This window comes from Rhamphochromis longiceps, linkage group LG19, assembly GCF_057381845.1.
Source record: "Rhamphochromis longiceps isolate RC_006_pf linkage group LG19, R_longiceps_female_GT1.1, whole genome shotgun sequence".
NCBI classification, from domain to species: domain Eukaryota; kingdom Metazoa; phylum Chordata; class Actinopteri; order Cichliformes; family Cichlidae; genus Rhamphochromis; species Rhamphochromis longiceps.
In genome coordinates this window covers 9269659-9290784 of record NC_140575.1, presented here as the reverse complement: position 1 = coordinate 9290784, position 21126 = coordinate 9269659, and the positions used below count along the sequence as shown (strand labels likewise).

General features: G+C 40.9%; 1 protein-coding gene and 1 long non-coding RNA gene across 3 annotated transcripts in view; one reads left to right on the top strand and one right to left on the bottom strand.

Annotated features, from left to right (window-relative positions):
* Positions 1 to 21126, bottom strand: part of atrn (attractin) — a 134147-nt gene that overhangs the window by 60771 nt on the left and 52250 nt on the right. For both annotated transcript variants that reach the window (XM_085391408.1, XM_085391409.1), the window contains exons 22-25: positions 19446 to 19540; positions 18149 to 18227; positions 17416 to 17573; positions 4051 to 4112 (exon numbers count right to left, since the gene is read on the bottom strand). In XM_085391408.1, the coding sequence (XP_085247534.1) occupies positions 4051 to 4112; positions 17416 to 17573; positions 18149 to 18227; positions 19446 to 19540 (394 nt within the window). The remainder of the gene's footprint in view (positions 1 to 4050; positions 4113 to 17415; positions 17574 to 18148; positions 18228 to 19445; positions 19541 to 21126) is intronic.
* LOC146646165 (uncharacterized) lies at positions 6332 to 8260 on the top strand. Its single transcript, XR_014908903.1, has 3 exons — positions 6332 to 6488; positions 7146 to 7234; positions 7432 to 8260. It is a non-coding gene; the product is annotated as an uncharacterized LOC146646165 (long non-coding RNA).

The window sequence follows — 21126 nt, the reverse complement described above, 5'->3', positions numbered from 1 at the left end:
AAAATTTGTAATGTGTTTACCTCGAGCAGGACTTCCAATGGAAAGAACAGAGTGTCACTTTCCAAAGATAAGTGTGTCTTAACAAGCAATAACAAATTAGATTTGGAGCCAGGTGCTGTTGACTTTACTAGATTTGACAGGTACTTAGGATATCAATTGTAAGAAAAATGTGAACAGGTTAAACACGACGATGATTGTCTGCTCGCTCAAATATTATTTGTAACACAAAAGATGAGCTCAAAGCAGCGATTATTAGCTATACCTACACTCAGTGACTTCGTGAACTTATTCATATGCAGCGAAGGGAGCAAAGCACTCTTAGCACCAGGGTTTTAGCCTCCACTGGGAACAGCCATGTGCTAAAATATATGCAAGAAACCGTGCCGGATAGAGGTGCCCACCAGATAGCCCAAGTTATTTTAATATTAGCTATCAAGCAACAGAGATGTGTCTGTAGTCTCCCCCATGGGAAGCCAAATTTTCTAGGACATCAGGCCTGAGTGCTGCACTGACCATTATGAGGTTAAGTCGAGTTTTTTTTTTAAGAAGTAAACACCGCGCCGGGTGGACGTGCAGTCAGTGTTCTAGAACATTTTCTTCTGTTACTTTCTCGTCTCCACAGGAACGAAAATAAAAAGCAGCTCCCAGAGCAGAACAAGTGCGATCTCACTGCAGGTTAAACAAGTTGAATGTTGTCTCAAACACTTGACAGTTTCATTGCCGTGCCTTGACCTTGTTCTTTATGCCAGATTGTAGTTACTTCAAAACACCATCTCTCTCTTGTTTAGCCCACACTGCTGCGAGCTGTAGAACTCAGTGCTAACGCTGAAATATCTGCATCTGGCTGAACAGGATATTAAAGTGGTTTTATGTCATTTTGCTTATTATCTATTCAAGTACCATCAGTTCCCCAAGACACAGATGTAACCTCTGTGGGTCTTACTTCTGTACACACCTTTGCTAAACGTTTCCTTTGTATATAAGATAAAGTATAAAGAAAAAAACTTTTTGCTTTCCTTTTGCAGGAGTGAGAAATGTAGGTTATATGATGTGTAGTGTCAGACTTCCAAATAAGAAGAAGCCAAAACTGCACTAATATTTCCATGACGAATGTGCTCCCGTGTGCAAATGTTAAAATGTTGCAAATTTTTTTTGTGGCAGTTCTTTAGCCTCTTCTACTCAACCAGTTTGGTAGCCAAGAAATTTGTCATTCAGGTCACTATTACTTCAAAGACCGCTTGCTTTAGCAGCAGCCAAGTTTAAAATTAAAAACATGACAGCTAGGGAGAAAGTGAGAATACATTTTCATTGCATTTCCAAAAAAAAAAAAAAAAAAAAGTTTTTATGAAATTTCACATTCTCCAGGGCTTTTCCAGACCTGGAACAAAACACTCAATTTGCACAGCTAGAGACAACATTCATATTTGTTAAACATTCATGAAAGGAAAAAAAGCTTAAAATTATTCAGAAATGTTGGAGAAGACCCTGACTCTGCTCGATCTGAAACGTTTGGGGGGGGTTGTCTGCTTTAAAGAGCCTAGGAAGCCTAAAGGTGAGAAAGAGCTGGAAGACTGGACACGAGTATGTGGATGCATCTGTTTGCTGTTAACGCTGATGTTTAATGCATCTCTTCTGTTCTGCTCTGTGGCTGGAGAACGCTCGTGGGGGTATCTGTGCTGGCACTGCAGATAACAGAATGGCACTACCTTCATCTGTCCCCACAGGGAACATGGCAGCGAGAGGAGCAAGAAAGAGAGATTAAGACACCGAGAAAGACTGAGTGAAGGAGAGCAAACAATTTTCACGTTAATTAGCATCCCTCTCCTCCCCCGCAACGCAAACAATGCAGAACCCACAGAACGGGAAGCAAACAGGGACACGGCTGCTGCAAGCTTGCTAACTTTAAGTCTCCTCATCTTGTGCTGAATCAGTGGCAGGCGGCAAAACACATCAAAAAGGACAGCGCTGTGGGATTAAGAGCAAGTCAGAGGGAGTGGTGGGAGGCTAGGAGTAAAAAAAAAAAAAAACACACAAGCCAGGGGAAGGTGGGGAGGGCTGTGGAGACAGGCGAGGGAAAACTAGGCAAGGGACAGAGGGGAAAAATGGAGGAGGCAAACAGAAGGGGAAGATGGGAGAGCCAGACATGAAAGGAGAAAGACAGAGGAGAACATGGTGGGAAGGTGGGAAATGGGGAGGATAAGAAAGAGGCAGGGGACAAGAAAAGCGGGGATAGGGAAAAAAAGAAAAGAGAGCAGCTAGAAGGAAGGCGGGGGAATCTAAAAAATGATGAATGAAGGAGAGACAGAAAGGGGAAGAGTAGAGAAATAGGGAGCACAACGGGAAGATGGTTCTGTTTATGAATCGCTGTGACTCTGCTTCCTACACACAGCTGCTCTGCTGACATGCAAACACCCAAATGCTGACGCATGTCAATAAACGTACCAGCATCACAATCCAGTAACCGCGGGGTTTCTAAGTGAAAGCAGAGGAAGTGAGGTGCACAATGCCGTCCTACTGCCTTTAATGGCGAACGCATCCAAAATAAACCTCAGGAGAGAAAGGCGGTTTATTCAGCTGATGCTGAAACACGTTGTCGAACAGCCGAACGGCCGGTCAGAAAAATAAAAAAAGGATCCATTAAAGCAGCTTGATCAAATCTATCGTCCTTTACATGGCTGCCGGATCGATAAAAACAGCACGACTCGGAACAGCTGGCAATTTCTTCAACGCAATGTGGCGAGCACACAAACATGAAAAGAGTCCTACAATTCTCCTCTGGGTTGGAGGCGCGCAAACACAAACCCGCACGCTGGATACTCGAGAGAAATACCATACATGCAGTCGAGCATGCAAGGACACAGTTGTGTATCCAATTTTTGTTCCGTCTCATTTTTGAATCGATAACACATTACAGCAGTTTCTGAAGACGTCGAGCACAGACTCGGGGATTCGTCCAAGCCGAACATATGCACATTTTTAGACCTGCCAGGGAAAAAAACCAAAACAAACTGCATCTCCATCATTACAAAGTAGCGCATCACTGTGCCAACAATACTCCAGAAATTCATTTTAAATTCCAGTCAAGACACAGAGGTGAGTCACTCAAACATAACAGATACATCACAGGAAGATGTGTGCAAACTCATGTGCAAGACGGCAAAAAACAGTTCCGTCTCCGTGCCATCGCACATTTTAACATCTGAGTCAACACGGCATCATAAACTGCAGAAGTAAGCCGATACAGGGGCTACTGTATGTGCCTGACTTCAAAGCAAAGCAAACATTATGAATGTGGAATTAACTCTGATTCTAACGATGCTTCTTTTGAATTTTAGGCTCATGTATCTTTTAAGTGAGTAGCTGCCATACAAACATGAGCATGTAGCTGCAGTTTAAGATACCATCAACAGAATATCTTCAATTCTTCAAATGACTGAAGTCATCTCCACTTCTTGTAAGAGTGTCTTAAGGCATATACTAAGGGTGATCTCACACCAGCCACGGCTGCCTTGCACCGTGCTTTCATATAACTGCTCCCCACTCCCTACGATGCCCTTACCAGTCCAGGCCAGAGCGCCACAGTTTGTCTCAACGTCTCTACTCCACTCTCGAGCTCACAGCTTCTTTCTCACAGACACATACTTTTAAAATAACCTTGCATTGCATAATGAGGTTCATCACGTTACATATTTTGTGGGTTATTTGGGGAAGTGGTGCTACGCTGTTTCTTTAACATTTGTTAATTGCTTAACACAGTGATTAACAGGAGGGTCAAACGAACACACACACACACACACACACACAAATAGCACATTTTACTATCACGTTTGCCACAAAATAATGTTTTTACACTGTACGTCAGGCTGTGTAAGGCACAGCAGAATCAAAAATGGCTGGTATAAAAAGGGGAAAGCAGCTTTGGTAATCCATCACCATCGTTCACGTTGAACACAGGCACATGTATGTACACATTAAGGGTGAGTGCAGCAACATTAACGCCCGGCATCTCTGGTGGAGGAGCGGGCGAGTTGACAGGGGACGGCCGCTTACCTGAAGAACGTGACGAAGAACTGCACCAGATCCATGAAGTTACTATGCTGGGAGAAGGCAATCTGTTAAAACAGGAAACAGAGGGCACAGGAGTGAGTCAGAAATCTGCTTTAATAGAGGAGATTTTGAAGCAGGTCAGCGTTATACATTCAAAAAAATAAATAAATCAAGCTTTTGACCAGCGCTGACCTTGCAGATCTGAGGAGAGCAGGAGGGATGCTCCTGCTCTCACTATGCATGTTTGCATTGCATACTGTGAACCATCTATATGATCAACACTTTACAGTGTGTCTAAAACATTTATTATTATTATTCTTATCAGTGACATTTCTCCTTCGCTGAAGCTACCCATACACGGCTATCCCCAACTGCTGGGAGGTTGCCAGTCGGTTGGCTTATCTGTGCTCCCGACTACACGCCTGTCAGAGACAACGACCCAGCCGCCGGACCTCTCAGCTGCCCACAGCCTGCACAAAAAAAAGCATTCCTGCACATGTGGGCAGAAATATTCACTATGTAATCATCACAAGAGCAATTGTGCTAACATAATCCTGTCTTAATCAAGGTTGCCAGGGGTAACATTGGCAGTGAGGTACCAACTCCCCAATGCCCCCTCCTCTTCTTACGCCTACAACTCCACCCCCCCACCCCCCACCCCCAAGCAAAATGCCTTACATCCACCTGTTCCTACAACAACACAACACTGCCTCTATCTGGCAAACCAGAGGTAATGTAGCTGCTGCCATGTTTCTGTTATGTGGGAACTTGAACCAAAACTCCTCACTGCTTATAATTTGTATGAAAAGCTGGTGCAGCATAGCATTCCTCGGAGGGTAAATATATATATATATATAAACAAAAACAAAAAAACAAACAAAAAAAAAACCCAACACAAACCACCTGTCATACTCAGATTAGTCCATGAATATGCAATAGGTGGGGGGAAAAAAAAAACAGACAGGTCAGATTGCAAAAATATCTACAGTGTCTTTACACCAGACCTCAACCAGGCCAAAGGCACCGGGCTTTACAGTGAGGTGACAGGGGGTGTGGGGTGCTGTGGGATCGGCCTGGGGTCTAATTTACTTGTGGAGTCAGCGCCATCTGGATTGCTAATGTGTTGCCGTTGATTACTGTTGAGCACAGATTCCTCAGTGTAATCATTTTGCTCCAGACTGTTGAACACTGAAGATAAGTTCAGGGTACCAGTATAGTCAGGGAAAAGTTTTAAAACGATGACATCAGCACAGATCGGGATAGGCGACCAACACTGGAGCAGTTTAGGAATTAACCACAGAGTACTATAATGGACAATATGTGCCACTAATGCTTTAAAAATCAGTGATTTGATGTTTATCCAGGTACAAATAGGCCACTGACTGTGAGCCATCAACAAGTAATGTACGCTTTCTACAACAAATGTCTTCTTTTTCCTGTGCATCACCAGTCCCCCTTCATTTCAAACCATTATCAGTCAATAGACCGGACCCCTACCAGCATCTTTTCCCAAACCATAACCACTCCAAGCCCCGTCTGGATTTCACAAAACCTACCCAGGAAAGTTATACAAGCTGACTCAGAATGACCTGAAATGCACTCCCCCAAAGTACGGTAGGTTGACTCGGGACTGACAAAAAAAAAAAAAAAAAAAAGCTCTCTCAAAGTGGGTCTTGTCACATATCTATTAACTTGGGACCCTGCGGAAACACCCTGTACTCCTGCACTTAGCATCCTGCAACCTTCCTGACGAGGTTATGAGCTAAAGTTTCCCTCGTTATCACCCATTTCCTTCATATCTCTAGAACCGTACATGCGATTGGCACGTGGGTGGTAATGTTTGATTTGGGGTACAACTATTCAACCTACAAAAAGTTCTATACAGGCTGATTACTTCCAGCTATTCATACTTAGTGTAATTCTGTCTAGTTACTTTTAGGGATTAAATAACTATGGATGCTTTAAGATGTGGAATCAGAACGATGCCACCTTGAAACGAAACCGGAAAAAAAAAAATTGTAACTGAAATAAATGTACTGAAAAATCTTGTATTGAAACCGAAAAGAAATTGATAGTGAAAAACAATTAATTGAAACTAATTTTTTTGTTTTATACGCTTACAATTTTTTTTTTCAGTTTCAATCCATTTTTCAGTTTCACTCTGCTGGCACTGTTTTGGCGTCCGGGGGCGCGCTGGGAGGGGGGCGGGGATTCCGACCCGCATGTATTTGCATATATTATAATGCTGACCAATGACTGGAGAAAACACTGACGACGCGGCTGCGGTCACGGACAAACATGCACGTGTCTGTTCGGGAATGGCAGATGCAGAGAGGTCCAGCGTTTACATTACCGAGTATTTCAAAGTGACAGCCTGAGGTGTTCTTCAGTAAATTGGACTACCGGACAGGAGGACCTGAGGCCCCACCGCATTATTTTTGGTAAGTTAAATGTGTTTGTAAACTAATCCGTAATTTAGGTCCTTAGCTAGCTACCTAGCTAGCTGTCGGGGAAACGTGTTTTGTATAGTTCGTTTAGCTAACCCGTGCAGGTGAATGAATTTACCCTGACTAAAGAAATCAAGAGAAACGCACCGGGCTGCTCAGTGACTAACCACGGTTACTGTACTTTTATTATACTGTAAGAGCAACAGGCTGGACTCTGCTTCTGCTCCTGTGCAGAGCTGATTATTAAATATGTGGAAACAGCAGCATGTTTTCTGTCGCTTTCCACATGTGGAAGGACATTAACGCCAACTTTTAAAAACCTGGCACTTCAGTAACCCCACATTAGTCAATAGCTACGGATTAAAGAGCAAAGCCCGATACTTATGTACTGAAACCAAACTACTTCCGCTTGTCAGTTTAAGTTAAAATGTTACATTTTTTCCTCTGATTATTTTTGCTTTTTTTTTTTTTTTTTTACTGAGTTTGTTACAAATATTCAGGTTAAAAAACTGTCCGAATTATTTTTAATGAGTTATGTTCACAAAGTCACATGTGCAGTACTCTGTACAGCTTGCATCCTTTAGGACAAATAATTTGAAGCATTAATATTTCTTGTTCACTGCTGATAACACCTCCGTATGTTGTGACCAGGATGCAGCAGCAGACTGAACCAGAACTGAAACCTGCTCCATCATCTCATCTTTGCAGATGTCCATTTATAAAGCATCAACAACTCAAAGGTAAACATAATATTAGAAAATGTGTTAGTATATAAGGCCTTTAAAACAAATAAAAATAAACAGCTGTCGGCAGAACTGTAGACTGAACAACTTCAGATCCCGAGTGTGTGAGGACAGAAGGATCAGCTCTATTTCAGATTTGAGAGATAAACTTTATATTTCAGTTTGTAATGATTCTGTTCTGTTTGTGATTACAGGAGCCGTCCTCAGATTCAGACCTCAGCACCACCCAGTGACAGCAGACAGATCATCCTATATCTTCAATCTTTGTAGTAACTCCAAAATTAACTGAAGAAAACAGTACAAAGGTTAAAGTACCACACGTGCTGTCAGTGAAAGCTGCAGCTGTTTTATTGATAAAGTTAAAGACAAAAAGTCAAAAGGATTAATCACCCCAGTGTTGGGAAGGTTAATTTTAAAATGTATTCCACCAAAGATTATAGAAGTAATGTATTCTGAATACTTTATAACTACATGAATGTACTATTGCTGTGTGATTTATTACTATTACTGAAGGCTACTCGCCATACCAATACCAACTAGATGTTAAAATCTTAATATAAATGAGTAACAGTAGGTGGACATTAGGTAAGGCTGCACTTTTTGCAACGATCTCGTGTAGAAAACTATTCCGCGTGTATATAAAACAGGTCAGCGGCTCCGAACCGTAGTAAAGGGACCTCTGGCTAATACGTCGGGTTCGTGTCGGGCTCGTAGCTGAAAACTAGCTTTACTTTGTTGTCTGGGTCGACTTTGCTAGCTAGAGACAGAGAGAGGCGTTGAAAGGCTGCTCCAGCGGGACTTATTGTTTCAGAGGAAAACACGAACACAGTCGAGTCTTAACAACTTACTTACAGCTGGGCTCGTCAGGCACTCTTTTTGGCTGCAGTAGTTATTATATTTACATGCTTCCAGCTCCCGTTTCTGCTCCGTGACAGCTCGTACTTTTCCTTCCTCCTCACTCACAGACACATCACGGGTATGGCAGTCCATTCTCCCTGCAGCACGGACTACGCTGAGGCCTGAGGCTACATTGTTTAGGGCAATGCCTTTAACACTCTGCCTGTTGCCTTCATATTAAATCATTGGAATTACCAAAAATAGAGAGACCATAGCCTAACATATGAAACAGGAAAATACCGCCATGTAATCCATTTATTTCAACAAACTGTATTCTCAATATCACCTATTGAACGGTAACTGTAACGGATACATTTACTCATATTTTGTATTTTAAATACGTAACGCTGCTGCATGTATTACGTTACTGCCCAACACTGCCTGTTGATGAGATCTTGTGCCGCTCCTAAAACACCGGCCTCCAACTCCTAAAGAGACACGGGTGTCCCTAAATTTAGCAGATATTAGCTTCAGGCTAGCTTGCTACGACGAATAGGCTAACACCAGCATTTTACCACAAGTTCACCAGATGTAGCAAAAAAAAAACCTAAACTAATGTCCAGTCCAGTGGGACAGCAAGGAAAAACGACAAAAAATGATTACTTACTTGCGGTTTGTAGAAATGACTGAAAGATTAATTTGCTCTGTTTTGAGTTTTGTTCAAAAAAGAATGACTTCATATAGGGAAAAATATATATCATATGCAGGACACTTTAAACTAGTTTTTTAATTAAGCAGCAAGGCAGAACTAAATCAGGGCTGCATCAAGACACGAGGACTAAACTCCAATTCAACCAGACCCAGAACTGATCCAGAATTAAAACAGGACTACAACAGTTCAAAGTCAGGACTACTTAGGATTTAACCAAGACAGAACCAGAATCAAAACTAGATGATAGTAGCACTAAAAATCATCATAGAGCTGCACTACACTTATTTTTTAATTCTACTAAAGTACAATATTTAGATTGAGAAAAGTTTATATAATTATTTAGCCTTGTTGTTCAAACAAGCCTGCAAAACTTAATAAATATATAACTTGAAAAATAACAAACCTAAAAAGAAACGAGTACCTATGATACGGTGATACTTTTGGTAAACAACCATTTGACTAACATGTGTGTCTCACCTGCTCTTGTTCATCTCTGTTCTGTCCTCATTCTCTCTCTCCCTCTCTGTTCCTCTCTCTCCCTCTTTGTGCTGACAATCATCAAATATACAGTTGAAACCAGATATTTATGTATTCTTCAGATCAAAACAAACACTTTTTTAATTGTAACATCAAATCAGACTAAATGTTTATTTTTTTTAGATTGATAAATATAAAAAACATTTGTTAACTTTAAGAGTAAAGAGAGAAACTGTCTGCATTTCTTAATTGTAAATGGCACCAAATTGTATTCAAACTTGAGCCACACTTATGGAGCTCCACAGTTCTTTTCCTGGTGTTTTGGTTGACATCTCTTGATTTTCCCATGTCAAAGAAACAGGCTCTGTGTTTTGCCTTATATGCATCCACAGCTGTGCCACCAGTTTACTCGCATGGACTCTACTAACCTATCAGAAGCTTCTTAAGCTCAGAATGGAATCGTCTGGAGTTTTCTTATTAATTAACAATAAACTGAGTGTATATGTACTCCTACATTTGATCAAAGTGATAAAATTAGAAGCTCTGTCTCTCTTTATCTGACATTTAACTAATTCAAAAGATATTTCAATATTTATTTATCTAAAACAAAACAAGTTTACTCTAAATTGATGTTGTACAGTAAAAAAAAAATGTTCTTGTGTTTTCCATAAAGTGTAAATATCTGGTTTAAACTGTGAATATACTGCTGTGTATTGAAATTCCTCTTGTTTTGCATAGAAATATACTGAACAAGGTACAAAGCATAATATATAAAATACTTCCAGAGTTTTTTCTTTGAAAGCTCCTTATGTCCATTCTTGTATATCAGTGCATTACTGAAACAGATTTATTTAGCCGTGGAGGGTAACAACTGAAAATATGAAATAAACACACATGTAAGCTAAGACTCTCTAAAGAAACAGCATTGTTGTTGTTCCGCTTTTCATTTCGCCATTTGTTGATTCACTTGAAGAATAAAGTAACGTAATATGGGTCAAGTGATCAGTTTAACATCAATCTTTTGTGATACACCGTCATATTTACATTATTTGTACAGTACGAATGATTTGCTTTGGTACCTGGTCGAACTTCAGTTCTCCTCTGTCTGCCTGGCTCAGTTTCTCTAACAGCGCGCAGGCAGCAGCTGCCCCGCTTAGTGTCTGAGCTCAGATCATACCAATATTAGGGGGGATTTACGCACAGTCGTAAATTCCCACAGTGTGCACTATGTGCTTCGAATATTGTGTGTAGTTTTTTGTTTTATACAGTTGTCAGCCAGGCATCTAACTATGAAAAAATTACACTCCAAAAGACCCCGGGCTTCTGAAAAAACAACCCGGGCTTAAGCCCAGTAAGCCACCCCCCCGCTCCGCCACTGGTTTGGAGGGTAAAACTGAAATTGAAGCAGCCATTGAAAGACGGGAAGAGAGAAAGATGGCAGCTTGGTCAGCACCATTGACTGTTCTACAGTCAATGGTCAGCACTAGTGGCCTCTATAATGTGTGCAAATACATGCGGGCCGGAATCCCCCCCCCCCCCCCCCCCCAACGCGCCCCTGGACGCCAAAACCGTGCCAGCAGATTGAAACTGGAAGAAAAAAAAAAATTGTAAGCGAAGAATTGTTTTTCACTATCATTTTTTTTTTTTTTCGGTTTCAATACAAGATTTTTCAGTTCATTTATTTTCGGTTTCAATATTTTTTTCGGTTTCGTTTCAAGGTGGCATCGTTCTGATTCCAAACTAAGAGACCAAATGTTTGAATATGCTGTTTGTCTGTTCATTAAAATGTTTGCCAATCTTTGGCAGGACACATGAACGCCTCATTTTAACTAAAAGTACAAGACTATGTTTAACTTACTGCAGTGTAATATATGTGATTTTGACATTACACAATGCAGCATTGTCAAACTCTTAGGCTTAAAATTCATCCATGCATCTTCAATAAAAACCCTGCGGAGGCATTTCAGGAAATTATTCCATTTTTAAAGAAGCCAATTAGGTTATTTGCAATTAAGAGAAAAATGTTTGGAGGAAATATTTTACTTCCTCGTCCTCATGAATGTAAAGTGGGGGTAAAAGTGAAAGGCTGAGAGAAAACGCACCGGAGAGCTTATGAACCTGCGAATTGCAGGAATTCTTTAAAGAGCGAAGCATAGAATTATCAAAGAAGCCCTGTCGGTCGGGGCACTGAAACCCAGCATGCCTTATGACAACGTCCTAACAAAGCCGTCGCATTTTTTTTCTTTTTCGTTGATTAGAGATTCATAATTCTCTGCCCCCACCCCATCAAAAACAACGCCAATTTGTCCAGCACAAGAAAAAGCAGCGACATAACTCCGTGCCATTAGTGCTTCGACTCAATTTTGAACAGTGTGAGGAGGCTGTGGCACTGGGAAGATGTGCGATAACAGTTATTGTAGCGGCTAATCTCAAGTGTCAGCAATGTGCGGTTCTCTGTCAGTGACAGGCAGGCTGAAGGTGGCAGCAGGCGGCCTGGGCGACGCTCTAGTTATGTGCCCAGCAGAGGGTGAATTCTTTAGGGGTTGTAAAGGATCTCACAGCAGGGTCTGTCAGCCTGCCGCCGGGCATTAGGATTGGAAATATTCTGCCTTAATGGATTCTGACAGCTGCTTGAAGTATATTGGAGTTTTGAAGGAAAGTGTCGTTATCATTGCGAGGGATGCCTGCTCAACAGGTTCTGCTATAAAGGAAGGGGTCTGAGAGGAAAGTCATTTTAAATGTGCTGGACTGTGTAGAACTTTGGATTCTATCGTGCTGCTGTGAACGACATCTGAAAACAAACCAGCTGATTGTGACAAGCGGTCGATCAGATCGTCAAACTTACACGAATGTTGTGTAGTAAATGAAAAATCTATCAACACAAATAATAAATGTAGAAAATTGCAGAAAAGTTTATGGTAGAAATTACAAACACAGGAGAGTAATTTACATTAATTCACCAAAAACTCCTCAAAGACAGAAATTGACAGGAGATAAGAAAGTTCCTGTTTTTTCACTGTGTTTTAACTAGAGATGGCATTTTTAATATCTTGCTGCATTTAGTATAAGTTCATACTCAAGTTTAAATAAACAACAACACTAAAGCTATTCTGTTATACCTGTGTGCAAAAAATACACTGCACCCAAACTATCTCATAGTTCAATCTAATAAACTTAAACCTAGTCTATCCTCCCTATTCTGGTATTTTAAAGAGTACTTAGCAGAAATATTAAGCAACCTAACTAATAGGGTTGCAAACTCCCGGGGGGGGGGGGAAACCACCCTCCACCTCATGATGCTTAATCGACGTAATCAACTTTAATTTGATGCAGGGTGGGGGAAAAAAAATGCACAGAAATCAATTATTTTTCAAGAATAATTAAATAGATTCAACATCTTTCTTCAACAGAGAAAAAGATCCTGGTGTACAAAGTAAAATTAAATAAATTCTAACAACAGATTATCAAGCTGTTGTTAGATGCCGGTTTGGTAGCGAGGCTCCAGACCGCTGACAGTCTTGCACGCCACAGCCGCTCTATCACGTGATGCATACTGCTCCGACGTGCTACGGTTATGAGCAGAGTTACGCCATGTCGCAAGTTTTGTGAGGTGCTTTTGTGATATTTAATGGATCTGATTACATTTTTTATTTCTCTCCGATATCCGATCCAGTAATTTAGGTCAGTATCGGACTGATACAGATACGTAATTTCGGATCGGTCCATCTCTAGTTTTAACTGTTGTTCATCTATTACTTAATTTGGTGTAGTATGAATGGCAATAGGTGTTGTCACATTTTCCAAAGATGGGGGTCAAAGTGGGCCACATTGGAGTCTTTGCTGGGCCGATTCTGGCCCCAGGGCCTTATGTTTGACAACCCTGGTGTATACAAATGATGTATGATGATGTTGGTGAACTCTGGACTTTTGCTGTAACAGTACTGGAGGGTTTTCTCTCTTTCTGTTTTTTGGTGTGAAATGACTTAACCATCTAATGAATCTGACATCTTCTGAGGAACAATCAAGAGTCCAGCGCTTTGTGTTTGTGACCAAATACTTGGAGAAGTAATAATACTCCCATCAAACTCAGACTGATTTAATCCTGATACAGGGGCAAAAACAACACCACAAAAAGAACCGTCATCAACAAAACAACACTATACCTGCTAAACCTCAGCATGGCAGCTCTGTCACTGCAGCCATACACTGCAGAAAAATTTACATTTTTCTCAAAACACCACAGTCAAAGTGAAGCCTCAAAGGTCAGTAAACAGTTTTACTTTACTGTACTGAGCAAGTTAGATTAGCTGGAAAATGATGAGTAGCTGGCTGATTTTCAAATGTACAGTAAACAACAAAATCCGTAAGTAAAATCTGTGCAAACTTACTTCAGTGTCAAATGTTTTAAAATGTTTCTGAGCCAAAACAAAGGAGTACTGCCATTTTATGAACAAGCACGATCCTTTAGAATGACTAAACTGACAAACACACACCAAAATGGAAAGTCGAGGCAACAACAATGTGATTTAAAAAAAGGGAAAGCTAAAAAAGTAAAAAGCCTAAAAGATGACTCCAAGTCACATGAACATTTGGCACGATAATCTCCAGCATGCTGCCAAAATGACAGATTTTAAAAAGAAGTAAAGCTTCTGAGCTGAACAGGAATATGTTCAAAAACATTGGGCATATTTTAAAGAGAAACACAGAGCCACACCTCCGATCACGCCAGGAGGAACTTAAAAAGGAAGAAAGAATCTAACGATTAGTCTTTAAATCTAAATTAAGACTAAATTACCTGCTTTACAAACTAGAAATGAGTTATGCAATTACTGCAAGGTGACGCAATTATCAATTTCTGTAAGTGGTATTCCTAAGGAAAGTACTTACTCCTGTTATCTTAGTGCATCTCAGATTAAGGTGTTAAACATGTAGATTTTTTTAAAGGTAGAATACTTTCATATATAACCACTATATTAATGTGCATGGTACCTTTTTAAGTTTTCATTTTCCTTTAGTTTTTATACAGTAATTTTATGTTGTATCAGTCACTGCAAAAACCACTGCTTCTGTTTTCCAACCTCTCTGCGATCACTATCAAGACACCCACCAGGCAGCGAGGCATGGCCCAGATAAACGCTACACGGGTCCGTACAGATATGCAGAGCAGCAGTCAGCTGATAGCTACAGATGCTGCTACTCCACGGCGGGGTATTAAATTGCAGGCCGTTGTAATCTCTACCATATCATGACATGTTCACTAAGGCACGGAACAGGAGATCACAGGTCTTTAATGTAATTAGTCTGGGATTTGTGTTTCATTACAAACATCATTAAAATCTGATCTATTCTTCATCAGGAAAAAAGGGAGAAAAGAGGTGTGTGAGAACTCCGGGCTTACTAATCTCCCTGCAATTGATTCTGCTTTGATGATCCGAGCAGCTCGACGGTTGATGAACTCATCACGGAATTCACTCCGACCACTGGGAAAGATCTCATTTGGTAAATGAGACTAATTACAACGGGGTGTGTCCTGTAATCCAATTCAGGGCTTTTAGAAGTTTTTGATCTGATGTGAAGAAATGTGTAATAATTCCAAAAAGCTTGAACTCAACCGTGTGTTCGGACAAAGTGGAGCGAAGGTAAAACGAGCAAAAAACAAATTCCCTTCAAAATGATGCGCCTGCTGTTCGAGCGCCACTTCCAACCCTGTGAAAGCAAACAGAAGCAACCTTGAGGTGGCGTGTGAAGAGAGGGAGCAAGAGAAAGACAGAGAGCCCTGTATAGCTCAGAGAGAGAGCTTAGCTTCGCGCACTCTGAATGCAGCATGTGTTTCAACTTAACATTCCACTTTGCCCTTGCTCTTTCTAAGTTGCTGTTTATGAACCATTTTCCAGCATGCCGATCTCTGCCTGCCAACACCAGAGGACCTGCCGCCTACGGTTCCACACACAAGCGCGCTCACGTATCCAAGTGTCACACTGCAGCAGACCGCTGAATGCGAGGAGAGCGAGAAAAGGCAAAGGAAAAATCAAGAACTATTAGTCAGAAGAAGTGGTTTAAAAAAAAACAACAAAAAAAACCCAAACAGAAATTGTTACCTCGCTGACGAAGATAAAACTCCACGAGTGCAAAGTAGGGGGCAAGAAACCCAAAAAACATAGCAACAGACCTGTGTTTTAGTTTCAAAATAGGGGTGATCTTCTACATGATCCCACCCAGGAAGGCAGAAGGTGAGGTGGACCTAAAAGAGGCCGAGTGGGGTGTGGGGGGAGCTAAGTCAGCTAAGCTCTCTGCTCTGCTGTGGAGCTGCACCTCCTGAGGCTGGTTGGCAGCAGTTTGGGTGTTCTAAACTAAAAGCCCTCACAAGGCAGGATATGGTAGATGGAGGCAGGATTTTATTTTTTTCCTCCCCTACAGGAGGAGGGCGAGAGGTGGGGGAAGAAGCTTGCAAGGGGGGCAACCACCGAAAATCATTCCCAGAACTGTTTGGAGAGGCACACAGTCGGGCACAGGAAGCCAGGCCCAGAGTGACTCTCCCCCTCCAGCAGCGCGCAGTCCTGGCAGAACATTCATTTATTACACCAACAGGTTGTATTGATGCAGGAGTTTATACCAGGCGTTTCAAACACAACACAGTCGTTAAGCATAAGGCAACTGAGTACAGCTGCATTTTAATCAGGGCCGAGTCTGTGTTACAGTGTTACTTGAATCAAAGCCGCTGAGTACTGAGACGTAAAGTGTTGTATTGATTACCATTTTGCTAACTATGTCAGCAATAAAGCCAATAAGAACTCATTTCAGGTGAAAAGAAAAGGCTTACTTTCTGAAAAAACAACACAGCTCCATTACATGCTGCACAATAACAAAAACGAGCAAAAATTAAACACCACTGCTGTTTTGTCTGTACAGTCAAACCAAGCTGGTTTAATTTTAATAATTCAGAGGCCTGGAACAAAGTCAGCAAACTGTCCTCTGTCCTGGTGACAGAGGAAATTTCAAATTGACATAGATAATTGTTCTAAAAGTTAAAAAAAACAAAACTGCAGTAACCACTACAACACACAGCTAACACATAAATTACAACTCTATAAAGGTGTCTTTGGCTTTTAAAGTGTCATGTTTGTATGTTGTTTTAGCATTGCGGATACTGCTTATCTCAGAGTTGTCTAAGGAGCTTGGAAAGAAAAGCCTCTGGACTTATTTAAGTGTCTTAAAGACGTTTCACCTCTTATCCGAGAAGCTTCTTCAGTTCTAAGAGCAACAGGTGGAGAGCCCTGGATTTAAGCCCTATGGGAGTGTCCCCAACAGGGTCATGGACGCCCTGTATTGATCCGCTACGTCAGCGGTCCCCAACCCCCGGGCCGAGTCATTTAGCACTGGGCCACGAGAGTTTAGGCTCAGGTGTGAAATTTATGGTTTCTGGGGTTTTATCGTTAACTTGGTTAACTCATATTGCAGTTGTGTCTTATTTTGAAAGAAATATTCACACGTTACCATAGCGACCAAAAGAGCGTTAAGGGGTAGAGAGGAGGATGTTACTTTCGATGTTGTTGGCGCATTTCAGGAGGACGCTGCTAATAAAGTTACACAATTGCACAGCAAATTCACGTTTATTATTATATTTGCAAAATACCAGTGAATTTGACTTAAAGCTACATTTGGTAAACTCGTCCCCTTTTTCATATATGTGACACAGAAACAAAGCAACCTTCTCTACCTGTCACGTTTAAGGTTTCCGGCCATCATTAATTCTACTTCCCACACTTTGTCATACACCAAGCTTCTCATTTTAACACTTTTAAATTCATATCTAACATTCTTTTCACTTTCATCAAACCAGTGAATGAATGCTGATTCTTAGATGTCACATGAATGACTTACTCTGTCTGGCAGAAGTAAATGTGCCCAGATAAGAGCACTCCATAAACTGACAATCGATCACGCTTCTTTGGCATTTGAGTCATCAATACATGTCAGTTTTTATGTAAATGTATTGCTCACAGTGGAGCTGTATCATAAATATAGAGTTACAAATTGAACAGAATTTTAGTATTGCATTAATCTGTAGTGAGCCTGTCTTTACCTCCCTGCTTTACAAATATGTATGGTAACAAAAACGGATCAGTTATCGTTAAGCGTACGAGTTGCTTACTTGGATCTTGATGGGCCACGTGAAGTTACTGACGTAGACGAAGAAAGTAATGTTGGGGCTGTTTCGGAAATCAAAGTTCTCATTGGAAAAGCTTTCTTTGAACTCTTTAATGTTGCTCCGAGAGACGATGGGGATCTCCTCTCCGGCCTGGGTGCCCGCTGGGTGACACAAAAAAGGGACAGAGATGGAGGGAGAAAATAGGAATACAGAAAATAGAAATAACAGGATGATAAAGAAAAGAGGAGAAGAAAGGGGAAAGGGAAGACAGGACAAAAATGTCAAATCATACAAAAGTTATAGATGATGGAGGAAATTATTTAAAAAAAAAAGAAAAAACAAGACAAGACAAAAAGAAAAGGAGAATTTCTCATTTCTGCTCCAGTGTCTGGTGGAATTTTATTGACACAACAAATGTGAAATATCTGCATTACTTCACATTTGTAAATCTCCTGGTGCAGAAACTACTACAATGGAAAGACAGGTGACTTTTCATATCATTTTTAAACAGCTGTGAACATGGTGACAAAAAACAAAACAAAACCTTGTCATTAACTTGTTATTACATGAATATAAAACCAGTCATCTTCACTTTCTTTGTCTGAGAAAATCAGTAATATTTATCATTTTAAGCCTTAATTTAAACACTTGAGTGCACATTTCAATCACTGGCCAATCATTAGCTCATTGACTAATTCGTTGAGCAGCACTAATAAGGGGCTTTGTTGAGACTTACCGGTGAAGCTGGTGGCCCAGGTTACATTCAGATTGAAGTTCTTGGAGGCATTTATGAACATGTCTAGATCTCGGTTTGGCTGAGGACAGAAACACGGACAAGTCATCATCATCAGTTTACTGGTGTCATTTCCCCCACGTGCCCCATAGTGGTCGAACCGCAATTCAGTGAAGATGGGCGAGTCCGTTTTTTACTGCAACCACCAGAGTAAACGAAAAACAAACTGCTCGTAGCACACAGACCAGGAAAGCCCTTACGTTTTACTGTAACTGCAGAGCAGCGACTTTGTTCACTCCTCCGGTATCACTTTGTAGCTGCACAAGCACTTACTGTATTGCAGACCAGAGCAAATTTGCAGAGCTAATGGGAGGCCGAATTAACAAATCAAATGTTTGAATAAGCACCGCAGCTGAACACTGTATGTATCACATTCACTGTAAGTGAAGCTCAAATAATGTCAAACAGATGTAAGCTGAGATGTAATTGATGTTTACTCACTAACTGAAAGCCGGCGTTCATGAATCAATCATTTATTAAAGAAAAAAAAGGCAACAATTAACATTTCAACAGCTTCAGCGAAGCCGGCTGAAGCTAGACGGCGAGAAATCCAGATGTCTTCACTATTTATTGTTACACATGTGCGTCACAGATGTTATCATCGCTTTGTCTTGACTTTGAAATCGTCTGCTCAATTCTATATTTTGTAAACGATCTTTTGGTTTCTGATTTACTAAATAACTGCGGAACAACTCAAACAGCTAAAAATTCAACTTCACCACAAGTTTCCTGGATTTGCTAAATATATATCGAAATATGTTGTGATTTGCTGTAAGAGTTGAGCTTCCCCTGTAGCCGATTGGGTATTTGTAAATCTTTAGTAGAAGCTTTGTCAGGGGAAAAATACCATCTGGAACATTTAATCAGATGCTTATGTTTCAATTTAAAAACATCTGTGTGACTGACTCTCTGATGAGTGGCCACATTACTCTTCGCTCTGATCACCAGCTTATCAGCGAGGAAACTTTCCTGCAGGGAACATAGTAAACCAGTCGACTCAGTTTGTTGAGTGATTATTAAATACTGATTCTTATTTTATTTTGAAGTTAGTTTTGGCGTCACCGTGCTTCCTGCCTGTCCAGTACAATCGGTGTGCATGTAAACTACTGAACTACCATATAAGTTATCCCTAAAATGACAAAGAAGTGAGCCTATTTGTTCGACAACAACTGTAAACTTTCTAATCCTCACAGAAGTGACAGCTGCTGTGGCGGTGGGGTGCTCACTGTTAGACACATACCTCCTCAGGTGTGGCCACAAAGTTGATGGCCGTGTAGTAGCGGTCGTCTTCCTGCGACAGGCTGAAGGTGAACTGGTAGTCGATGAGGAGCGTGTCTGTTTGAAGCCAGTGAGCCAGCGTGGGAGGAATGTGGTGGGGATTACAAAAAGAAGCAGAAGAACAACTCAGTCTAGTTTGAAAGTCACACAAGAACATGGTTTCAGAAAATTACTCCCATTCTTTCCCCGTTTCAAACATTCGATTCGAGACCTGAGGATTTTGGAGCGTGCTCTGTGATGAAGGTCAGGACAGAGGATGGGTTACATGACAGCGTGTCAGCTAGCGGTAAATTACAGCTGAAGGTCACTTTCAGGACAGCGCAACAAAACACGGGAGACGGACGCATTCAGACGCCAGGGGTTATTCTGCAGTTACAGTTCCACTCAAATAATCTGGATAAGAGCGATTTAGATGGGGCCAAATCTCGAAAATAAGTAAACATAAAATAATCCCACCTCAACAAAAAGTTCAACAAAAAAGTTCAACTTCAGTCAAAAATCAATTTAAACAGCTGGATCACGTACTTGGAAAAATTGGAGGGTTTTATTTGTTAGTTTGTTTCCTCTCCATACAGCAAGGGTAACACTGATCAAAAGCTTTATAGATATTTGAATAATAGTACATGGTGCTGTCATTAAAAAACACTAATGTAATTAACGTCTAATGTACAGAAAACATTCCCAACTGCTTCAACTTCACATTAAAAGGAATGTAACCGGCAGACATGAGTTTATTTTTATTATTAGGTAGTAACAGGAAATGCAGCTTGTGTCAGGAACCGAGCGCTTGCCACTACTGTTCCCCACCAACGCACATACAAAACAACAGTCCCTGCTGGCATTTTTTTGACAGCAGGTCGTTTTGAAATATTACAGGGAGTAATGGGACAAGAAGGAGCAGCCACGGTGAGCTGGCAGTGACTGGCAGCACGCCTCTAAGCTCCCAGCAAGGTAACCGAACGAACACAGTGGGGACGTAGACTCATATTGTGCGAAGCAGAAAATCAGATCACCGTGGCTCACAGGCTGATTGAAAATTCCCAATTACAAATTACTGCCCGACTTCTTTATTAAAGTTGCAGTGTGTTTGGATGACGGGGGCGTTTGCTACAACCACAAATAGCAACAGCTGCTACCAAAAATAAGCTGTGTCTGAACACTAGCTGTTAAATTCCATTATAGATTAATAATCTGATGAGGAATGAATTTACAGTTGATTGATTTTTAACAAACTATCCAATTAATTCAGGGTAAATATGGATAACACTTAATGTTCCTGCTCATTTATGCCTTAGAAACATTTTCACACCTTAGCAGAATACAGGGTAATAAAAACAAATACTTTTTTTTTTTTTTTTTTTTTTTTTAAAAGCAGCACAATGGATGACCTAGTTCCTCCATCAGTGTGAAAATTTAACACTATACAGTCCAACATGATTTATAGCTTGTTTGGGTTAGAAAGTACTGATGATTAGACAAACGTGACATCACTTTAGCCTCCATAATCATCAGATAATGAGATTAAAATGGCAGGACCGCTGTACTGCAATCTGTCTGCAAAATGACTTATCACAGGTGCAAAAAGAGCAAGACGGTCCTTTATAAGCTTACATGCATTTTTTTGGCAATTTCATCTGCGTCTC